Below are 23,341 nucleotides of genomic sequence, written 5' to 3'. Positions count from 1 at the left end.
GACTCGTGCTCATTATATTACATTATGTTTAAACTTTTACCATGAGACTGATCATTAAGTCACAGACCGAAAAGTATTCACTGCACGTCAATATACACATAAACATAACCAATGCATAAAAGCACAATAAACAATCAAAAAAAATATTGTCAATTCACTCATGAAATGTCCATATCAATACCTTCTGTTGAAATTCAGTTTCCTCTTTGGCGCTACCACAATACTAGATACCTTTCTTGGTGATAACGACCTTCTATCGTCTCAGTTTCTCCTCCATCTTGGTGGTTGTCTTATTCAGTTTTTTCTGCTCATTTTCTACTGATGTTTTCTTCTTGTCTAAACGTTCTATAAATTCGTGAAATCTGGTGCACTCATATTTGTGACTGTCTTTAAGTTAATGAATTTCTTTTTCGTATTTGATTGACGATTTTCTCTTCTTTTGAATCTACTGTTACTTCAATGATTTGCTCTGTTGTTTCCACGAAGTAGTCGCCATGTTTGGCCACTGTGTGTTTTGTAATTTCTGGCCCTGGTATCAACTTTATCTAAGAAAATTCATAACCCCTCAGAAGGTAACAGTGTATGGATAAAGGCTTTTTATGCATACGTGCTTTATATATGGCGATTCTTTAAAGTGACGTGTCCATTTAACAAAAGAGATGGCTCTGGCGTTGCATGTATGACAAAAATAAGGAAATTATACTTTTGGATTATGCCTGCCAGATAGTGATAAATTGAATTGGCTCCTCTAAATGGGCATCTTGAACATTGAAATAATACAGGTGACATGGTAAATACTGAAAAATACATAGATTAGCAACAACGGAACAAAAGTTCTAGCGGAAATCAAACGAATGTAATCCAGGGACAAAGACCAGACATAGAAAACAGACATACACATATACATGGTCGCAGAAGGTTGTCAAAGCCAAGGGGTGGTATTGGGAATGGGCTCTCAATATCATTTTGAATGCTCCTTTTGGCGTGCGTCTCAAACAGCCTCTGACAACTAAAGTCCAACTCCAACCTTTACGATGGGTTTACCAACTGGTGGACCCGGTCCGGCCGTTTCGAATGACTGAAGAAGAGGCGAAGGTGAGTCACTGGCGCCTAAAAACCAAACAGCTTCGGGTAGATGGGGCTCGTAAACCTTGGAGGTTAGCTCACCTAGGAGAAGGAAAACTCCCATCTAAAACCTCCACTGCCTTGCGGCTACACATACAGGGAAAGGCTTCAGGAGACAACCTGGAGGAAAATTCAGAACCAGGAATCTGTAATTTCCTGTACTTCCAGGATCAGAACTTTTGTTCAGTAGCTAAGGGTGAGGTAACCCCGACAGGAAATCTAGAGTGCTGAATACGGAGGTGTTGGGCGATACAGTGCACTCGAACATACCACAACACCACGCACAAACAGCTAAAATGACACTTGAAACCATGAACAAACGATTTGGTGTTCGCCCTGTGAGGAACCATCAGGCAGGTGCAGTGCCGGGCTCTCTGTCTCGAAAGAGCCCAACCAATGCTACTGGAGGTGCCTTAGTTTCGTCTTGTGGAGTCAGGGGACAAACAAGGAGATCTACTGACCAGAGAAAGATCAAACCGAAAAGAAAAGAGCAACCACATATTAACATGCAGTGGAATGCAGAAGGGGTATCAAACAAGAGAGAACTTCAACACTTTCTTCATGAGAACAATGTGAACATCTGCTGTATTGAAGAAACACATCTGCAAGAGGACAAGTCTTTTAAGATCAGAGCATACCAAGTCTTCAGGAGTGATAGAATGAAAAGAAATAAAGGTGGTGTAATGACTCTTTTAAGAAACAACATTAATGCCTTAGAGACAAAAAAATTATGGAGGAAGCATAATACATTGAAATCAAAGCAACGTTTGGAAAAAGCTCGTGTAACATCGTTAACTTCTACTGCCCCAATGATAAGAAACTGTCACTAGTAGACACCATACAAATACCAGACAATTCATTCCTTTAGTATATTTCATCAGCCAATCACATTGGGGATATTATACCATGGACAAAAGAGGGGAGACCATAGAAGACTGGCAGGATGAAAACCTTATCCTTGTCAACGACTCCACTGACGCGCCTACTTTTTATTCTCGTCAATAGCATACAAAAACCACACCAGATCTAGCTTTCTGTACTGATGATATTCAACAAAAAAATCAGTAGAAAGGTATTTGACCAGGTAGGAGGCAGTGATCATCGACCTGTCATGATATCCATTGCAGAAACAACAACATCTGAGTATGCTCAGCTACCAAGATGGAAATAAAAGACGGCAAATTGGAGTATGTTTCATGCTAGAACAGATAAACTTACAAGGGACATAGCAATAGAGGGAAAGAATATTAACAATGTGAAAGCATTCAATACTGTTGTATTAAAGGCAGCAAAGAGAAGTACATGTATACCATAAGGTGTAAGAAAGGACTGCAAGCCATACTGGTCCAGTGAGATACAGGCAAGACACGAGGCACTCACAAGGGCAAGGGATGAAGACAGCCGTCAGAAAAATGAAAATGAAAAAGGCCCCAGGTCCAGATAACATCACCAATGAAATGCTTTAACACCTTGGCATTAACAACTTTGCTAGAGATTGTCAACCTGAGCTGGAGACAAGGTCATGTCCATCAATGTTGGAGAGAAGCCATAATGATGTCAATACTGAAGAGGGGAAAGAACAAGTCGAAAGCCTCAAGCTACCTCCCAATTAGCCTAACAAGCATTTGTTGCAAATTAATGGAGCGTATAATCAACAAGCGCCTACAGACATACTTGGAATCAGAGAACATTATTGGTCATGAACAGGCTGGTTTTAGACAGTACAAGAGCACAGAAGATCAGACAACACATCTATCTCAAGTAGATGAGGATGCATTTCAATCAAAGAAAGTATCGCTAGCTGTCTTCGTAGATGTTCAGAGACCATTTGACAAAGTCTGAAAAAATGGCCTTCTTGTGAAAATTCTTAGATTTGGAGTAAGTGGAAGAATGTACAAATGGACCAACTAACATCTGTACAATAGAAGAGCAAGAGTACTCGTAGATGGGAAACAAGGCCATAAAATACTTCTAAAACCAGGTGTACCGCAGGGAGGAATATTGCCACCGACTCTCTTCATACTCTATATGAATGACGTAGTTCCAAAGCTACTAAATCAGCACTTTACGCAGATAAACTTGTCCTCTGGTGCTCTGAAGAGAATGCAACTACTGCAAGGTAGAGGATACAAACAGCATTAGATATGGTGGTCAAATAGGCCAATGAGTGGTGTGTAACCATCGATAGAAAGAAACAACAGCAACCCTCTTTACACTCTCACCTAAAACCTAATCTGTCAAACTGCCCATGGTTGACATCCATATCACAATGGAAGACCAGCAAACATACCTTGGTGTAACCTTCGATAAAAAAACTTACATGGAAACAGCATATAATGACAGCAGAAGCCGAAGCTAGACGAAAACTAAACATCATGAGAAAACTTGCTGGTACGAACTGGGGTACTAATGAGAAAGTTTTGAAATCTGTCTACGAAGGAAATGTACGCCCACATCTAGAATATGGCTCTAGTGCTTGGATGGCAGCAGCTAAGTCTCACCGTCAGAATCTAGATAAAGTCTAGAATCAGGCACTCCGCATCATAACAGGAGCCATGAAATCAACACCTATTGCTAGTATGGAGGAAATTACAAACATACAACTATTAAATAAGGGGAGATAATGTAAAGATATTATACAGGACACTAAATATCAATGCTTACCAAACCACCCAATGAATGAGAGACTGAAACAACTATCCTCGGGCAAACTCAAAAGATCCAGCTTCACTCTAGAAACAAGAGAATTGCAAAGAAAACACCAAGAACATCTACTAAGCATCTCAAACCTATAGATTTTAAAATGAATGTCAATCTATGTGCAAAGAAAGAGGACAATGTAATCATTCAGACGACAGTTACTCAGTGCCAAAGATGAACAATCAAACATCGTCAGAAAGACCGTAACAATATGCATGCTGGAAGAAGAGTATCCATTAGGATTGTGGGCAAGAATTTACACAGACGGTTCAGCCACAAATGCGACAACAAAAGGAGGGGCCGGTATTTACATAGAATACCCAAATGGAGAACAACAGTCAATGGCAATACTAACAGGACTACATTGCTCCAACTACAAGGCTGAAGAAGAAGCACTCATACATGCGGCAAATTACATCAAGGAAAACGCAGAAAATATGCTAGTAGTATTCCTAACAGATGATACCTTCACATTGTGGAATCATCGGAAATGAACAAGCAGATAAGCTAGTAAAGGAATGCGCGCAACAACAGCGAGATGAAAATCCTGTCTGCTACACAGAGATGAAGACCATCATCGAGTATCTGCACAATACCTGGAGCAGAGTAGTTGCGCAGTGGAAGCGATTTTACGATTGTTTATATATGTAATTGGGAAGCTAGACGACGAGCACTATAACCTTTTTCTACGACCATGGTTTCGATTAAAAACGATCTTTCTAATACTACGTTTATTTACACAATATATATTTTCACATATTTGAATACAATGTTTACCGATCGAACTCTGATTTCTAACTGTCCATAATTATGTGCCGAATCTGAACTAATAAACCCAATTAACCTAAATGTAACGGAAAACTCCCCAAATTATCAATTTGAACTTTTACTTTCTCAGTGTCTGTCTGATACAGATCATTCAACATGTTAAGCAGCTGACCGCTATCAAAATAATTAATTAGTTCCATGTACTGGATGACCAAACAAACAACGACTATTTTATCTTAACTAGACCAAGGTTACAATTCGATTTCTATGTAAAATTATCAATGAAAATTAAAAGTGAAAAGAAACAAGTAATAAAAAAAACGTTATCTAAAAAGATATCAAAATTGAAGTAAAAAATATAATTGTCTTCTAAACAATACCTTTCAGAAGCAAGATAGCTACCATCAACTAAAAAGATCTGAGCAAACTACAATCTTCAGGCTCAGATCAGGACACAACAGACTCAACCAACATCTGTACAGAGTTTTGAAGGTCATACCATCACCTATGTGTCACTGTGGAGAAGCAGAGCAGAATACAGAACACTTTCTGCAGACGTGCAATTTACACCAGGCACAGAGAGAGAAGATATGGGATAAACCAACCCCCATTACACAGAAACTGTATGAACTCGTGGAAGACATACAGAAGACGGCCAGATTTGTTGAGGAGACTGGCATTCAAGTGTAATGGCGAACGACAAGAAGAAGAAGACATACACAACAAAGAACATAAAGTAAATAAAATAATACATACAAATAAAGTAAATGAGCAACTCGGACTCCACTAAAAACAGGGAGCATGGACCAGGTAATCGACTACTATCAAACTTTTTAAAATTCATATTTGTGGTTTTTGTCTTTGCCCAATCTGGTGTTTCGCCTATACATGGTTTCAAGTTCAACCTTCGACCTGAATTCAAATTTCAAATACTACGGGGCTAAGAATTTTGCTTTTAAGGTGAGGTCCAGTAAAGGGGAATTTAAACTTCTGCTGAATATTTTCATCAAATTTATAAACTAAGTAAACAGTAGTATAGGTTTGTTTGGACAGTCTAGTGTCATGGTCTTGTTTTTGTCGTTCAGCATTTATCCTGAGGTGTCTTCGAGTAGTTTGGTAAGCTTCTTCTTGGAGTTTGTTGTTCAGTTGTCTAGCATATTGGTCTGTTAATTTACTCTGATTGCCAGCTATTGGATAGATGAATTGTTTAGGCATTTTTATTTCTCTACCCAACATAAAAAATATGAGAGAATCCAGTTTCAGGGTGAGGAATGCATTGATAAGCTGCGAGAAAAAAATTTATCTTCTCATCCCAGTTTTTTGAGTTGTAGTTGATGACATTCTTTATCATCCCAAGAAGTGTTCTATGAGACCATTTGAAGATGGTTGATACCGCTTTGTACGGATTTTTGTTATTTACAGCAGACTGCACACAGATTTGAACAAGTAGCTTTCAAAATTAGTTCCCTGATAACTGTGTAGTTCAAGAGGCGGTCCTGATATAGGGATAAACTCCATGACTAACTTCTTAGCAAAATGTTCTGCACTTTGGTGGGGCAATGGATACACTTCCATCAATCTGGTGAAATAGTCTTATTACTAACCGATCGATACCGATGCGATCTAAATAATTACCAACTCTATAATCGACAAGTGCTGGTTTTGATTTTCCTCCTTTCTGTTTTCTGCATACTTCACATTGGTCTAGATGTCTTGTTCACTCCTGGACGATGCTGTATTTCAAAGTCGAAATGGCACAGACTTTCAATCCATCTGACAAGATGTGCGTTGGGTCTTTTAGATGACTTAGTGGTGTAATGATATCATTGAATTTGAGAAGGTATTTGCGGTAGTAATTGCATAAACCGAGGAATTGTTAAACTTCTTTAGTTCAACAATTCCTCGGTTGGTTCTTTCAAAGCTTGAACTGACTTAAATGATTTTGCGTTGGGTTTAATTCCATTTTTCCTACTATATGCCTAAGATACAGTAATTCCTCTTTCACTAATTCACACTTGGAGGATTTCAGTTTCAATCCTGCGTGTACAATTCTACTCAGTACTTCGTCCAGTCTTTGTAGATGTCCATCTATATCAGAACTAAAAATGATATTTATTATATTCGCACAACCCGTACTTGGTGAAAAAAAGCTGTTTTTGGACTATCTTTATCTGCCAATAACCGCTCTGAAGGTCTAAACAAGAAAAGATAGAAGCTGATGCTGAGCAGTCCAAGCACATATACATTCTTGGGATTGGATAAGCGTCTTTTATTGTCAAGTCGTTGACCTTACGGTAGTCTACGCACTATCGGACAGAGGTATCCTTCTTCCTTTAAAGCACCACTGCAGAGGCCCTTGCTGATTCAGATGGTCTACTCACTCCATTGTCCAATTGGTTTTGAAGGTATTGTTGTTCATCTTTTTTCAAAAACAGCAGGTGCACATTTTAAGGGCTGTCTCACTGGTGCTCAACCACCAGTGTCTATTCTGAGTTTCATAAAAGAACAAGTTCCAACATCTGTTTTGAAAGGTGCAAATTCCTATTTGTTTCTCGTTAGCAATTCAGATAGCTTTTACCTTGCTTGATTGTCAAGTATGTTCTCACGACTGTTTTCAAATAGATCTTGCAAGTGTTCTGGCAACGTCGGAAATTCGGCCCTGTTCTTCTGTTTACATGTAACTTTCTTGAAATTTAACTTTTCCTGGTTGTCATCAGACCATGTTTGTAGAACATGCAATTCTGTAGCACTGCCATTTCAAAACCTCTCGTAAGTTTGTACTCATTTCTGGTTTGTTACACCTCTACACCTACAGGTATCATGATCAATCATTATTGATTGATCTCTGTTCTCCATCACCATCGGTTCTATGGATTCAGACTCTGATTTCACAATAGACATAGAAGCAGGGTGTTGTCCCTCACTGGTGTTTTCCTTTTCTATTACTTCCATCCTTGGGCTGCAAACATTTCTGTGCTTTACTTCTACTTTTTCCACTTCAGGTTCTTTGAATAGTTGACCTAAATCAATTTGTGCTGATTAATCCTATTCATTTAATTTGTCTATTTTTATCATCACAATTTCTCTTTAACAAAAGACTGTCACTTGGCCGTCAGTACCAGCCTCTAGTTGTTTAAAGAATGTTGCTTCTGGTTTTGTACACTCTGATAAGGTAGTATGGACAGCATATATATTAAATGCTGATGTTGTCAAACAGTTCTTTATCCATCCCTGGGTATGCCTTCTGTACCATTCCTCTTTCCCTGGCAGCATATTCATAGATGCTTTCTTTGTATTGTTTCTTGATAGACTGTAGTTCTCTCCTACATTTCTCTGGAAATTCATTGTTCCCAAATCTACGTTCCATTTCAGCATCAGCATACCGTATGATGTTCTGACTTCGTGTGTCAAATCTGCTGCAAAGGTTAAAGCTTCATCCTTTAATACTAGAAGGATCTCTTCTGCTTGTTGTCTTGGGTTCCACAAGGATATTGAATTGGATCTTGAAAGTCTTCCAGTCTCCTTTACCATTACAAAATGGTAGTCTTGATCTGTAAGAATCATTACTGATTGATGGCTCTGTTCTAGTCTGTCTTGGATATGCATTTCTTTCATCTCTGAATTTGCCGAATCTTGAATCTACCTGGTATAGTCTATTGTCCAATTGGTGTTGTCTTGCATATATTCAATGATGCAAATCACCATTGTATGTTGGTTAAACTTCATCACAATACTGATTTGGACGAAACTGATGAAACTGCTGCTGGCTATGACTTGGTTGAAAATGCTCATTGCTACGAATTTGCTGAAACTGGTCCTGGCTGGTTGATTGAAAGTCTTGATTTTGATCATAGTTAAAACTGTAAGGCTATACTAAGCTTCTTCTACATAGATAGGGTATTGTCAAATTGTGATGTATTCTCTTGCTCAAGTTCTATTAAACTCTCATTACACTGAGTTATGTCATCTCTTTGGACAGGTGTGTGGTAGTTCCTCGGTCTGTACAAGACAGTGTCGCTCTTAGATATCATTCTTTGATGTCGTGTATAGTCATGTCTGTCAGTTAGAGTCCTTGTCAGAGGTAGGGCCTTATAACATGTGGAAAATGTATTTTGATAGCCTTGGTGTGGGTCTACGTTTATGTAAAGATTTTCAATTGAACTAGCTTCTATATTTGAACTATCAACAAATAAATTGTCAGAACCCAATTCTTGGGCAGAACTAAATGGCATATAGAACTGTTTGTAAGTACTTGATTCTTGGATAGAACTCATTTGGATTAAAGAAGTGAATGTTGGAGCAGTGCTACCTACAGTACTAGAAATAGGATCATTGACATTAGTTTCCATATAAGAACCCTCAAAATGTGGTTAACTCGAATAAGAAATTTTTTTCATGCTTTTACAGGGTCTCATAATAATCCAGAATTCCCCCACCTTTTTAAAAAATGGATTAGGTAATTATTGCATAAGATACATTGCGTTTTAACCAGACTACGTATTGGACATGCACCTATGAAATTCTATAATTCTTAGTGTAAACAAAGTATACAAATTTTGAAGAAAAAAAAACACCTTTAAATTTCAATAATTCTATGTGCTGTGAATATGAATAATTGAAAACACCTATAAATTTTAATAATTCTTGTTGCAATAATTACAAATAATGGAAAACACCTTTAAATTTCGATAGTTCTTGGTGCTATGAATATAAGTAATTGAAAACACCTGCAAATTTCAATAATTCTTGGTGCTTTCAATATAAATAATTCTTGGTTTCAAATTTTGTATATGGTTAGAACACCTTTCATTTCCAATAAATCTTGGTGTAAAGTTTGGATAAACACTTTTGAATTTCTATAATTCTTAATGTTGATATACTTCAAGATTATTTGTAATGATCACACTTTGAATTTCAATCAATTCTTTTGTGTAAAAATTTAGTACTGTTTCAAACATGCATTTTTAATGTACCGGTAAAAATGTAATCAATTTTCGAAATTCCATTTTTTTATTTAATTTTTTATCACTGCCACCAATTGGGGTGTTTTCTGGCTGGGTTTTTTGTTCTTTGTTTTTGTTTTGTTTTGTTTTTGTTTTTGTTTTTTTTTTACACAAATATAACCATATAAAAACTACTATAAAAATGCAAATGAAACTATTATTAACAGCTTTAAATAAGATTTAAGTAAATAAAGTTATTGTATAATTCAATTACAATGCAATGAAATTACTAGAACGAGTGAAGTGTAAAAATACATGAACAATAAAAAATTACTCCTGGTACGCTGATCTTTAGATTTCGAATCACTGCAACATTTACAGTAAAAGCAGGAGTTATCGTTCCACGTTAACATAGTTCTGTTTCCGGTATAACGAAGGACAACAACAATGAAGGTTGCAGACGAATATTACTAAAAGGCGCTGATTTTGGCATAATAAAAGGTTATCAAAGAATGATATACAGCCCAAAAGACTTTATATTAACAGGTACCAACCTTGCCGACAAGCTTTGGCAGAACAAGAACCCCTCAAAAAAGACGTCAGTTGCACGGACAAATTCACGGACTGAAATATTGCGGGAAATACTGAAAATGGCATCTGAACAAGTTAAAGCTATGAAATGCATTTGTTTTTATTGGAGTCCGAGTTGCTTATTTACTTTTGTTGCATTGTATTTCTTGTTGTGTTAGTCTGTTTTCCATGTTTGGCCTTTGTCCCTGGATTACATTATTTTGATTTCTGCTAGAATCTTGGTTCCCTTGATTACTCTTGCATAATAATGGATGTGACACTCCACTGTAACAAAGCAGACAATGATTGGTTACATTGTATTTAGTACTCAGGTTCAGAGGCAAGTGACTTCCTATGAAATTCCTCCTGAAGCGATATTTTCTAGTACCTTCGACCACCTACCAGTAATTGTAAATTTAAATATTGATTTACTCCACATTTTATCATAAACCCAGAAATACGCCTTCCAGTACAAGGTAAATGAGTGACAATTAAATGACTACAAAGGTCAGCTACAGTGTTGATCAGATGCCTTGTGCAAAAATCTCCAAATAGACGATAATTGTAATATTAATTAAATGAAGGATATTTGTGTAAAAGCTTGCACCAATCAACAGAAGAAACCACCCAAAGTGCAGTTACAATCACCCGCACAAAACCTTAATGGAATGCAAATGTTAAAGCAGTCCATAATAAAGAACCAGCAGATGAGGCGTCTGTGGCTAGCAGAAGTTCGCCTAAGAGGCATGAGGTTTCACAGATACAAGCACTATAAGTGAATTTCGGATGTTTTAAATATTCAAAATGTGCAGCTGACAGATATTAAATAAGATTCTAAAGAAAGAAACGATGCAGCTGAGTGTGACATTCGCTTATTTTGAAACATAATTAAACGCCGCAAACCTAGGTCCGATAAAATATACCCAGATATAACCTACAACGGAAAAAACTCCCCCGAGTCAGTCGCTGATAGAATACTTCTCAATTCTGTATGAAGAAAGTGATTACGAGTCATTTATTTGATAGTAATTGCAGACGCACAGTAGAAGAAGTCTATAGCGGGATGCATGAAGCTGTACAACACAATATAGAAATTCTATCTCACTGCCTCCTTCAATATGCAAGAATTTTTTTTTCACAATTTAGAGGTGTCTAGTTGAGTTTTCGTTGCTTTTTAGGACAGCGGAAAACCCTTTGAAACGGATCTGGCGGAAAGGTCTTATGTTTAAATTATATAGACTAGGAGTAAAAGATAAATTGTGGAAAATTATTGACGATTGTGATACGAATACTGTAAGTTCTATTGAAAACTTTTTTTCAAGTTAATGAAGGTGTTAGACAAAGAGGGGGGCCTTGTCGGGTCTTTTGTATTTAGTTTTTTGTAAATGATGTGTTTCGACAGCTAGAATAAGAAAATTCTAATAAAGGTATTATGAATGTAGTTAGCTCTAACCAAGCCTTGGCGGACGATATTTCATGTACTGCTACTTCCCCGTGTCTTTTCAGCGCATGCTTAACGTATGTGAATGTCATGCATTTATCTGGCTTTTTTTTTCCCAGACGGAAGACCAACCCTTCCCTTCGATTAGACTTTAGAACGTATTCCTCAAGCTCGCTGATATACTCACATAGGAATCGAATTTAACTCAAAACCGAACTCAAGTGAAAGAACAAATAACTCGTGTCGAAAAGGAAGAAATTGCATTTTTGGCCTTACTGCAATAATGTCGGAAATGACAAACCTAAAAGTGATTATTGAATTATACAAATACGTTGTCCTTTCGTCAACTCTATATGGTTGTGAAGTATGGAACAGTTTGAAAGTAAAAGAAATACTAGTAGCCATTTTAAACCGTTTGCAACACTGTATAATCAAACGTATTTTGAAAGTAAAGACATCAACCCGTTCTGACATGTGTGAGTGCATTCGTGAATTTATATCTTCGAGGCATTTTCCACCAAAATTTGCTTGGAAAAAAACTAGTGTCTGAACGAAAACATTTCAAGTGTTCAAAACTTAAATTGACAGTGATTCACAATTCACACGGTTTCGCAACATACATAAAAGTGTGTCATTTGCCAATTACTGCAGAAATTCAAAACTTGTAGTGAAAGAGTAATCAAGGGAAACAAAGTTATAGCGGTAATCAAAAGAATGTAATCCAGGGACAAAGACCAGACATGGAAAACAGACATAAACAACAAAGAACATAAAGTAACTAAAATCATACATACAAAGTAACAAAAGTAAATGAGCAACTCCAATAAACACTGGGAGCATGGACCAGGTGCACCGGTAGGGCAAGCGTCCTCTGCTTTTCTAGAAACATCCGCCGAGTTGCTCATAAAAAGTCAAGTCCGGGGTAGACAAACGAGGGAAGGAAAACTATGACCCGTTGAATAAATCAGTTTTCATGGTGCTAATGGATTCACCATAACGATCCACGAGTTCATGGTAACGACCATAAAACTTCTGTAGTGATGACTTCAATCTTGTAGCAACATAACCCTGTTCCAGAAGCCTATTTGTTAGAGTTCTAGCGTGATACAAAAAGTCTGCGTAGTTTCCGCAAGCTCTGGCATAACGTATGAGTTGTGATATGAACATACGCAGGAGCCGAAGGGATGTTGCCACAGATGAAAGGAAAGTTGACAATTCTGAATGAAAAGTCATCACGTTTGCCGTAGAGTTTGGTCAATAGTTTTCCTTTACCATCGATTTCTAAGTGTAGGTCAAGATATGAGGCTGACTTCACAGTGTCTGTAGTATCCTTTATCTCAAGTTCTTATGGGTAGATGCGATGTATCAAATTCCCGAAATTAGGATTGTTTAAAGATAATACGTCATCTATATAGCGGAAACTGAGATTGAAGGATCTAGCCAAACGATATTCTTTCTTTCTAATCAGATCAGCTATAAAGTCAGCCTCATAAGAGTGAAGGAATAGGTCAGCAAGTAAAGGAGCACAATTTGTTCCCATTGGAATGCCGACCGTTTGTTGAAAACACGTCCACCACACTGGACAAATATGTTGTCAATTAAAAATTCCAGCATTTTGTAAACATCTTCCTCTGTATATTTGGAAGATGATTTGGAATTATTTCTTACAAAGTATGAGGAATCTCTACCAAGAAATCAGGAAATACCAGACAAAAACCTTAAACTGTGTAAATTATATGGTAATCAATTAACGGACATCTGTGTTCACGCGTGTCGCTCTTGTACATGCACTTATCCATTACGCGATTTGTTGTGGAATATCATCACCGAAAACTTAGAATTTGAACTGTTAATAGAACTTCATTCGTATGACGACGGGTCTTAGGAATGCTTCTTAATACTTATATGAATGACGGCAATTTATTTAACTTCAGACGTCTATATCAAGCCATACTCGTGTGATTCAGTGTTTATCGCTGTTCAGAATGTTCACTCGGTGACAAATTGATTCATGAGATAACGTGCGCCAAATCTCCCCAATATCCTCTGACATAATGTATATAGTGATTCCTTATAATGCGACTATATTTTGATATCTTGATTTTTGTCATGTCTTTATTTAGCTAGTATTTAGCATTATGTATCGCATTGAATTAATACCACTACAGGAGTGACAAGTGTTGTGGTAGGACTTCAAACCCTCTTTGACAGCTGTGAGTATAGAAGTTAAAAGTTTTGAAAGATGTTTGGTAGTACATTTCGCAGATTCAGCTATGTAACTATGTTTGTATGGATTCTTGTGGAGTTTATCAATCCAGTACACAGACGGTAAATCACAGCCACCGTCCTTGGTAGAGAGACCAAAATAAACAAAGATTAACTACATGTACGTATGCAATATGTAGTTAACAGATGAAAATAAAATTGCATGTAAAAACTAAAGATGAGAAAAACGAGAGATCACACAAAAATAAAAAAATATATATGTATAACAGGAGTGATAGTATATCCTTCAGAGAGGTAAGCAAGTCCATGACCCGTCACATTGCCAAAGAATTATTTCCACGTGAAAAATATGCTCCACGCCTTCACAACGTATTGCTTCATACTTAATTTGAAATTTGAACCAATACGGAGTTTAGTGACAAATTTGGGGAAACCCTAAAGAAAAAAAACTTTATCTAGCAAAAAGGAAACACCCGAACTGAAAACCTTACACACTGACATCAAGATGAAGCTCCTGACCAAATTTCAAATCTATTCCTTGTTGTAGTGTTTTAGACATGTTGTTTAGAGGTATACATATTAACAACATTAATACTAATGCCCAGACACATTAAGGATGGTCGCTGGTCATGTTCATGCATTTTTGTCAGATTTTCGGACTCTTCTGGTTTTATCCATACTATAGCATTAATATTTTTGCCCATTGACCCCTATTTTTATTTTCATACTTTCATTAAACACGCTTGAAAATGTTATTTGGGAAGTTTTTATGAAATCCTTGTTATTTTTTCAGTCTTTTTATAGATAAAACATACTTAGACAAAACCTATCTAGAGAAATTCTTTTCCCGCCAAAACTTGAAATGCTAATATCTCAAAAATAAGCACACTGACTCGTCTATTTTTTCTTCTTGTTTTGTTCTAGAATGAAAGATCTTGAAAGATTTCACAACCCTTTAAAATCCTTGTTATTCTTATCATTCTTAAATAGAGCAAACAAACATCCATAAGGCTAGACATATACAGTTATTTTACATATGATCATGAAATACTAAAACATTCAACTATAAAAACGGTTCCTATATTTCTACCAATGTATATGGGAATAAAATGACAACACGTTTAAATAGCTAACATGTTTTAATGAGCGTGTTTATATTATAAAACATTTTTCTCTGACTTTTTATATACTAGTACTTACGAGCCTGAACGACTTTATGATACTCAGGAACATGAACCAAAATAAGCGTGTCTCCCTTCTTCTTTATCTCTGAGAAATAAACTGGAAGTATTGAAAAAAAATTACTTTTGTTTAACTCTTGACACACGTCCTCGGCAAATTATGTGAACACCCTCCCAATACTTTTATTAAATAAAATGTTTGCAAAAAGGTGCATAAAGCGTCAATATCAGAGAAGGAAAGTATGCGTAAAGTAAGCGTCAATGTGGCTCATGCTTTTTGCATAAACTAAGTTTTCTCTTATATTTTCCAAGTAAATAAATCATCGCGTCAGTGCCAACTGCTAAAACTACAGGACCTTTGGAGGCATTTGTTCTTAATGCGCGTCTACATGATAAGACTTACTATAAAAGTTAATCGAAATTCCCGGAGAAATTGTGCTTGTTTCTTGTAAAAACCCCTAAGTTCGATTTTGTATTCATTTGCAGACATCTGACAACAGTTATTTCCCATGTGAATATATAGATCTCCAAAGAGGAGAGTAAGTATACCCTTAAGTATAATAATCTTCTAGGTTATTGGGCAATATAAAATTATTTTCCTTCATGCATAATTTATTTGTGAAGATCAACTCTCCTTTAAATTTTCAGAAAGACAGACAGATAGGATTTCTATAAACTCCAAGCTTTAGTAAAAAAAAATACTTGTTCTTAAAGCTGCATTAGCTGCCAAATTTGTCTAGTTTTGATACTACAGAATTTTCCTGATTCAATGAGATAAGTTTGTAGTAATGCAATTGAAGCAATAAATGTATATAATACCTACAGAATATTTTGAAAACAGCGTTTTTTGTCAAGGAAGGCTATTTATAGGCTATTTTCCGTTTTTTGTCAAGGAAGGACTATTTTTTTCTAATTGACCTGACGCAGGTCAAACACAGTACCTCCAATAACCGAAAACAATATGGCGTCGGAAGGACAAGTGGCTAATTTCAAAGTACTGATACCATATTGATTATTACAGACTTTTGTTAGGTATCTAGAAAGTGCTGGAATACTAATAAAAAACTTATTTGCAAGTGTGTTTAAATAACACAGTAAGCAATTATACCACCCAAAAACGTGTTTTATTGAGGTTTTCGGATTTTCAATCTGATTTTCGGTTAACACCGAGGTTTTTTTGGTTATTCGAGCAGCCCGGTCAGACATTCACAAGAAGACGTCGGAAGTACTTAATGACGGATTTTTTTTATCTGCAATGTACACTCTTCGAGTTGTTAGTATATTGTTAATGTCTACCATTACAAGATGGGTCTTGTAGATTTGAAAGTGTTAACTGTTTCTTAATCTTATCAAGGAGTTAAATATAGACTACTATCATGACTGTAAAAATCTATTGCGAATGTCGGGAGCTTCTAATAACGGATTTTCGGAGCTGTAATGTACGTGTTTTGTGATGTACAAAAACCAAAAAAACGTAAGTATAATTTTAATGTTTATGATTACATAGACCTATATTGCATACCCTATATCACATCTCTAGACCTACATTGCATACCCTATATCACACCCCTAGACCTATATTCCATACCTTATAGCACACCCAACACGGAACACACTTGAAGTACATGTGTAATTAAAATATATGTTTTGATGAACATGACATGCCAAAATCTGTATCTGATGAGGTATCAATCCTTGACCTATATCACCCCGCGACCAATAGCCCTAAGTGGGTTGACATAGGAGTCTTGTGTTGATACAGCATGTGTACAGATTTTGGCATGTAATATTCAGTATGGAATGTACATGTGTATTATATCCATATACATGTAAGTCATAATGGATTATCAATATGGTTCTTTTTTAGTGCATTGTCAAGAAATACATTTAGAATGCAGATCTTAAAGTTAGATACAGGATTTTCATGACACATGAAGGACACAGTCAATTAGGTTAGAAATTCTATGTCCATGAAAGTGGATTGAAAATATGATGGATATCAAGGCACCAAAAAGTAGACCTTTCCTAAGAGCTGATTTTCAGGGACATTCATACATGTACAATGTACATGTATTAGGTAAGTGAAGGTATACATAAGTTTGTTCATATACTTCCAATGTACACAATGATTTAAAATTTTCAGAACTGGTGATAGGTCTACTGTAAACATTGCTAGTGTAGAACAGTTGTCATATGTCTTAGCAAAATTTGCAGTTTACATTTGTATGTCTGTGAACAGGAAATTTATACTGAAAACTTCAAAAATACATGTGCATGTACTCTAACTATGATTACTGGCATATGCAATACAGTATTAATTAAAGATTTCATACATGAAATTATGATATTTGTAATATAATAATATAATAATGCATGTAACAATTTGTTATTTACTTTACAGTGTGACATTAATTGCTCATATATAAATCATCGTACAGGGATGGATCCAGACATTTTGAAATGGGGGGTGGGGTGTTCCAGGCATCATTATAAATCATCAGGTAACTAGAAACCATATATGGGAGAAGCCCTTAAGAAATATTATTAGTAAACTTTCCAGTTTCTGTATTTAGAAGTTTTGTTTAGTACATGAAATGACTTTAATTTATTGTTTTAAAATCACCACTTCAAACCACTTTAATCATCTTCCTGGTTATGAGGGGATATTGTTTTAACTTTAACAATGACCACCTGTCAGTCAGGTGAAAAGTAACCTATTCTACTCTTACTTAGGTTGCCTGTTATTAACAGTTATTGAAATAAAGATGTGCTCCTGAAGTACACTGTACTACATTTTTGTTAAGTTTGTTATGTTTTATTTAAGATAAATTTGAATTATTTTAGAGAAAGCGTTTATTCTGTCTTAATTATGACAGCAGATAGAGATATTATAAGAATAACATTTCAGAACACTAAAATATAATATATATTTATTGTATTAACTTTTTATAATGTAGGACAGAAATTATAATGCTACAGAAATACTGTTTGCAAAATTTTCAATCAACCAGTACTGACTAGGTGGCTTAAAAACCAGTAAAAACCTGGGACAATGATAACCACCCAACAGACAGGTACAAAACACTCTGCTTAAGAGCAATAATGATTCATCATAAAAAAGTGGTACTCATGGGATATGGGTTCACTAGTAACCTTTTTGTTTTGGAAAGTAGAAAAGATGGATTTATACTCAAAGTGCATTTGTTCTAAAGAAAGACAAAATATTTCCTGTATTCACTACATCTCTTTATCCTTGACTTTCCATCTTGATAGGAATCTTAAATTGCTAAAATATATGAGGTACAACCAAAGTTTTTTTAAGTTTAAAGATTTTTAAACTGCATAGTAATTTTGATAACAAGATTTTGTATCCTTGTTTGAATTGAAAAATTTCTAGAGAAAGGTAATTATTTATTGTAAAGAAGTGTATAGTTTTGACATTTTCAACTCAGGGCCTAATCTAGACAACAATGACAAGGACAAGCTTTAGTAAATTCTGTTTGAAAACTAACAATATTGACATATTTGTTCATTTAATCTATTACAAATCACTGTCAAAGAGAGCACAAACAAGGAGAAGTTTTTTTTTTGCTCGTTTCTCCCTTTCGATTCGGTCCTTGGTCAACCTACCTCCCCTAGTCCACAGGATTAATTTCTACTTCATGCATCTCCAACCCGAAGTTTCAAAGTGTGGATTTTTTCTTACTTTGAAAATCCATATAATATTGATAGTCAGTGATTCACAGTGGAGATCATATTTTTGAAGAAATGCTGGTTTAGGTGTAAAGTGTCAAGAAATTTAAGGACATAAACGTACACAGCCAGAAATACCAAAAACAATAAAAGAAAAAAAGATCCATAAATGCATTAATAAACAAGCAGTATTGATATGCATTTCATTAAAACAGATGGTTCTCTTTAAAAGTTTTTTATCGTTTTTTTTTATCTTGCAATTTGGTTACATGAATATTTATGAGGTCTTCCTTGACTCAGTGCCTCAGCACTTTGATTTAATCAGAGAATATCGATAGCTCTGGTCTAATTATTTTTCGCCATTATTCCAAAGATTGCCGACAGGACATGCAACTGGGTTAAAAATACTTCAACCTTGGTAAAAAAAAAATAACAATAACGGATACACAGTTGAGCACGCGTCTTGTTTTCATTTCATTTCATCTATTTCTTGACTAGTTTTCAAATAAATAATGACCATATTTGAGCCACATTATATCACAATACGTAAATTTTAAAAGGATCCTTGCGTAATATTCGAACTTTTCTCACATGCATACGAATTTATCTAGGTTGATTTTTTGTCTTGCAAGACAATAAATATATAGACAACTATTTCATTTATTTAATGCGTTTTATTTGTGGATATCAAATGAAATTATACAGGAAAAAGTACAATTTAGTAGAAATAATTAAAAGTTAAGGCATATTTTAATAGAAACAAAAATTTGCGAAATTGACAGCTAATGCAGCTTTAAGTACGTTCTTAAGAACACTTGTTCTTGTTACATTATAATTTCTAATTTGATATGTCAAAAGTATCGAACTTCGACCGTTATAAGCTCTACACGAAACTTACGAGTTTCATATTGCACAAAATATAGACCACCGTTGGTAGATGTGCACAAAGGTTTTAATTTCAAACATAACCACCATTTCAAAATCCCCCCCACATACACACACACAAAAATCGCAAAAGGTTCTTTTTTTTTAAATTAAAGAAAATCGAAAAAATCATGGAGCCGTAGGCAGGGATTAAAAACGCTTCTGACACAATGGAGGAGCTGCTGGAATATCCTGTTACTCGTGCGTAACATTTATATCTTTTTGACTAGTTAAGGATTGTTTTCACTTTCAAACTGTACTTTAAGCATGTCTTTTAAAAAAAATCGTACTAGACTGCTTCAGGCTTCTATGTTTCTATACATAGGATACAATAATGATATAGTTAGCTACAACCAAATAAATAGAATATACAATACTACAATTGTGCAAATGGTATGACACAAATATCCTTTTCGCAAATACTAGTATTGCATTATAAAGTGGCATATATCAGGCTATAGTTCACCGTGTTGAGTACGGATTTTTTTCTAGTGATAGAATGGTTAGTTCCTGTTACATGCTGATATTGTATAAATTATATCCGGGAAAACAGTTTGTCGCTCAATATTGTGTTTTGTTTACATTGAAAAATGAAAGTCATCATCATTTTTTTAATCAGGTATTGCAAAAATACTTTTCTTTTCCAATATTATATATAGTCAGTTTCGATTGTCACTTAAATATCTTGCATTTTGTTAAAATGTATTATTTTTTAAACTTAATGTAAGCAAAAGACTATCCTCTGTTCCAAATTTTACTTTAAATTTGATAAAGAAAAATCATGCAAAAAGTATAAAAAAGAGATAATACAATTAGACTTAAGACTTTCGTGTCAGACCTATTACACTCATTTTTTCTTAATGAAAATTTTATATATTTAAAGAGTAAAAAACACTCTGATACATCAAAACCAGCTTTTTTTTATAATACAACAAATTTTCGTACATAGGACATTAAAATTACTTTAACTCCGCCAGGTCCCAAACCCAGAAAAAAGAACGAGGGGGGGAGTCATGATTTACACGGATTAGTGTAAATACAGTGTCGCTTTTTTTTGGCGCAATTGATACAGATTAAAGAAAGTGACCAGCACACAGAGAAGAAAATATTAAACACGTACACGAACTGACAGACGGATGCTGAAGGCATATACACAGTGATTTCTATTTCAGAATATATTTAGCAGTACCATAGTTCTTAAAAGTTTATCACATAATGGCGATTCATAGACAACAAAGTCATCATCGAATTTGCTTTAAATGTACCGTTGACGGTGTCACATTTTTTATCGAGTTGAGTGTTTTACACTGAACCATCAGGTATAAATTAAGCATCAAGACTCGAATTAACTCTCTTTATAACTTTCTGGATGTCGAATAAAATTGTTTCAACTTATACTTTAATGCCTAACAATCCTAAGATTTTACTGTTGTAACTGTGCGCTCGGTTTAAAAGTATTACGTCGATTGATGTCTAATGTTGATAAGAATTCAAGTTTGTATAATGAATGTCAGCTTGTGCCAAAAATCATATTACACTCAGATGTTTTCACTTCGTTGTGATAACTTTTTGGCTATCTTTCGACGGAGTCTTTGTACTGCATGAAATAACAAAATAAACAAGGCATTGAAGGCAGGATCCCAGATTTACGTGCAACGAGTGTATTCCCACAGCTTTGGAAAAAAATATTACATTATTAAGTGGTCCATCAGACTCCACGAACACCAAGGAGTGGGCAAGTAAATTAACAACATAACTGTTTCCGAGTATCAGTAGTTGCCCCTGACCATTGAGGAAAAAGAGACGATTATTAATTAAAGCTTAATCAAGGTTCATGTTCCCCATGATCTTAAGTTTCTACAGTCGATCGTCAACGTGACCTTAGTGACCCATAAAGTGTCCCTTTCAGCGTGTAAAATATAGGTTAACGGCAAAAATTAAAAGGACATCAACATACTAAAAAGTGTGTAGTCACTGAAACAACATTGTTATATATCTACATCCTATCAGCTAATCATATTGTCTTCATGCAAACCGTGTAATAACACCCCCCCCCCCCGCGTTCAATTAACCTACAGAAACATGCATACTTACAATTAAATGCATATTCTGAATGTTCCCCATCATCCACAGCAATAACTATGATTCTTCTCTCCAAAGCTAAGCTATCAAGCGCCGCCATCACGTCAGTTAATCCCAAGCCTTCATCTATATTGTTTATAACTGATTGTTCATTTCAATTTACAGGAGTTACAGACAGTTAACATCATCGCTTAGACATTCACAACTCTTCCGCATTTAGGATTGACATATAGACGGGAAATATACCGGACTGAAGTTGAAATATAGTTCACTATTCACTATTCACTATTGAAAAGTGAATAGTAAACTAGTTTACTATTCATTATTCGAACCTACATGAAACATCAGACAGGTCATTAAGTGGATATCTACTTCAAAACTAACGAGATGAATATCTTACTTTTCAAGATTATGAAATGAACAAATCGTTAATATCTCAACGGTATAATTTATGATACTAGGCACACATGCTACAGGTGAAATACACTCGGGGGGGGGGGGGGGGCTCGGGGGAACTCCAATATTTCTTTGACTTCTTATTTAAGGAGTGTTCCCTTGATTATGATACACTACTAGGACACATGTAAACTTTATTGACATACATGTATCATATTTTGTTTTCCCCACCTATTCGCATTTTTGCAGGCTGGAAAATGGAATATTGAGGAAGTGCCCCCAACTCCCACACCGAGAAAATGCAAGATAAAATTATAAACATTCATAGTAATATATTAATGTTACAATACTTACAATTAAGATATAGCAAGTCAGTATTTATTAGATTTGAAAGTAAAAATTATCACGATGAAAAATGAAAAAAACAGAGAGGTTTACTTCATGACTTTGCATCTGCATCTACAACCACGTTCAATGAAGTGTGACTGTTCAAACCCTCCACATAAAAAAATGAATAGACGAAGTCTGGCAAGCAGTATATATACATTAAGCACAAACGATCGTGATTTTAGCTGCGGGAGCGGACACCAAGACGTGATATTTACGCTGTAGCCGTACGCAGCATGTCGTAACATTTCTTAACATTCAGTTTCCGTCAAAAATATGACAGCATTTAGTTTAAACTTATTTATTCAGCAAAAGTACACGCCATTTAATACAAAACAATTTTATATCTGACAGGATCTGGAAACAAGCCTCAAGGCTTTTACAAGTCCATCTCCTGCGAAATTGACAACAATATAATACAAAGATTGCATGCTCTTAATACATGTAACATAATTTAAACTGTTAACATATTGTGGAAAAGAAAATGGTGAAGAGTTCAATTCGGAAAATGAAATTAATCAGGTTGCAAGTCAGTTAATAAACCTCTTACTCATTAGAATAAATTTTTGCACCTTGATAAAAAATTGCTTATTTTGATCATCGGTCATTAGATCAGAACCAAATAGTGAAATATCGGTATTTAAAATAACTGGTAAATTAATGGAAAATAGAGCCTCATTGCGAAGTTCTCGATATCTATCACAATGTAATAAGAATTGAGATATTGATTCACAAACGCAATTCGGTGAATCCACTCGGTTGCGGGAAAAAAGATCTTAATTTAAAGAACTACAATTCATTATAACTTATAACACTTTGCGCATAGTGTCATCCCCGAAATAGGGCAACCATATTCTTCTTAGATGTTGCTTTTCTAAGGGGCTACACAGTAGGTATTCCCTTAA

At 35.3% G+C, this 23,341-nt stretch overlaps 1 protein-coding gene across 2 annotated transcripts in view; it reads right to left on the bottom strand.

The window, feature by feature from the left end:
- LOC148606851 (uncharacterized) overlaps nucleotides 1-21,796 on the bottom strand; it is a 34,460-nt gene extending 12,664 nt beyond the window's left edge. The window contains exons 1-2 of one of the 2 annotated variants that reach the window (XM_088545336.1): nucleotides 21,666-21,796; nucleotides 14,974-15,054 (exon numbers count right to left, since the gene is read on the bottom strand). In XM_088545336.1, the coding sequence (XP_088401462.1) occupies nucleotides 14,974-15,054; nucleotides 21,666-21,753 (169 nt within the window). In that variant the 5' untranslated portion in view covers nucleotides 21,754-21,796. The remainder of the gene's footprint in view (nucleotides 1-14,973; nucleotides 15,055-21,665) is intronic. The other variant, XM_088545337.1, reaches the window with a different exon arrangement.
- Between the last annotated feature and the right edge of the window lie 1,545 nt (nucleotides 21,797-23,341).

The sequence above is a fragment of the Perna viridis genome, chromosome 9 (genome assembly GCF_037379345.1).
Source record: "Perna viridis isolate PV_CMFRI_1.1 ecotype Kerala chromosome 9, ASM3737934v1, whole genome shotgun sequence".
NCBI lineage: Eukaryota > Metazoa > Mollusca > Bivalvia > Mytilida > Mytilidae > Perna > Perna viridis.
This window is presented reverse-complemented; position numbering and strand designations above follow the sequence as displayed.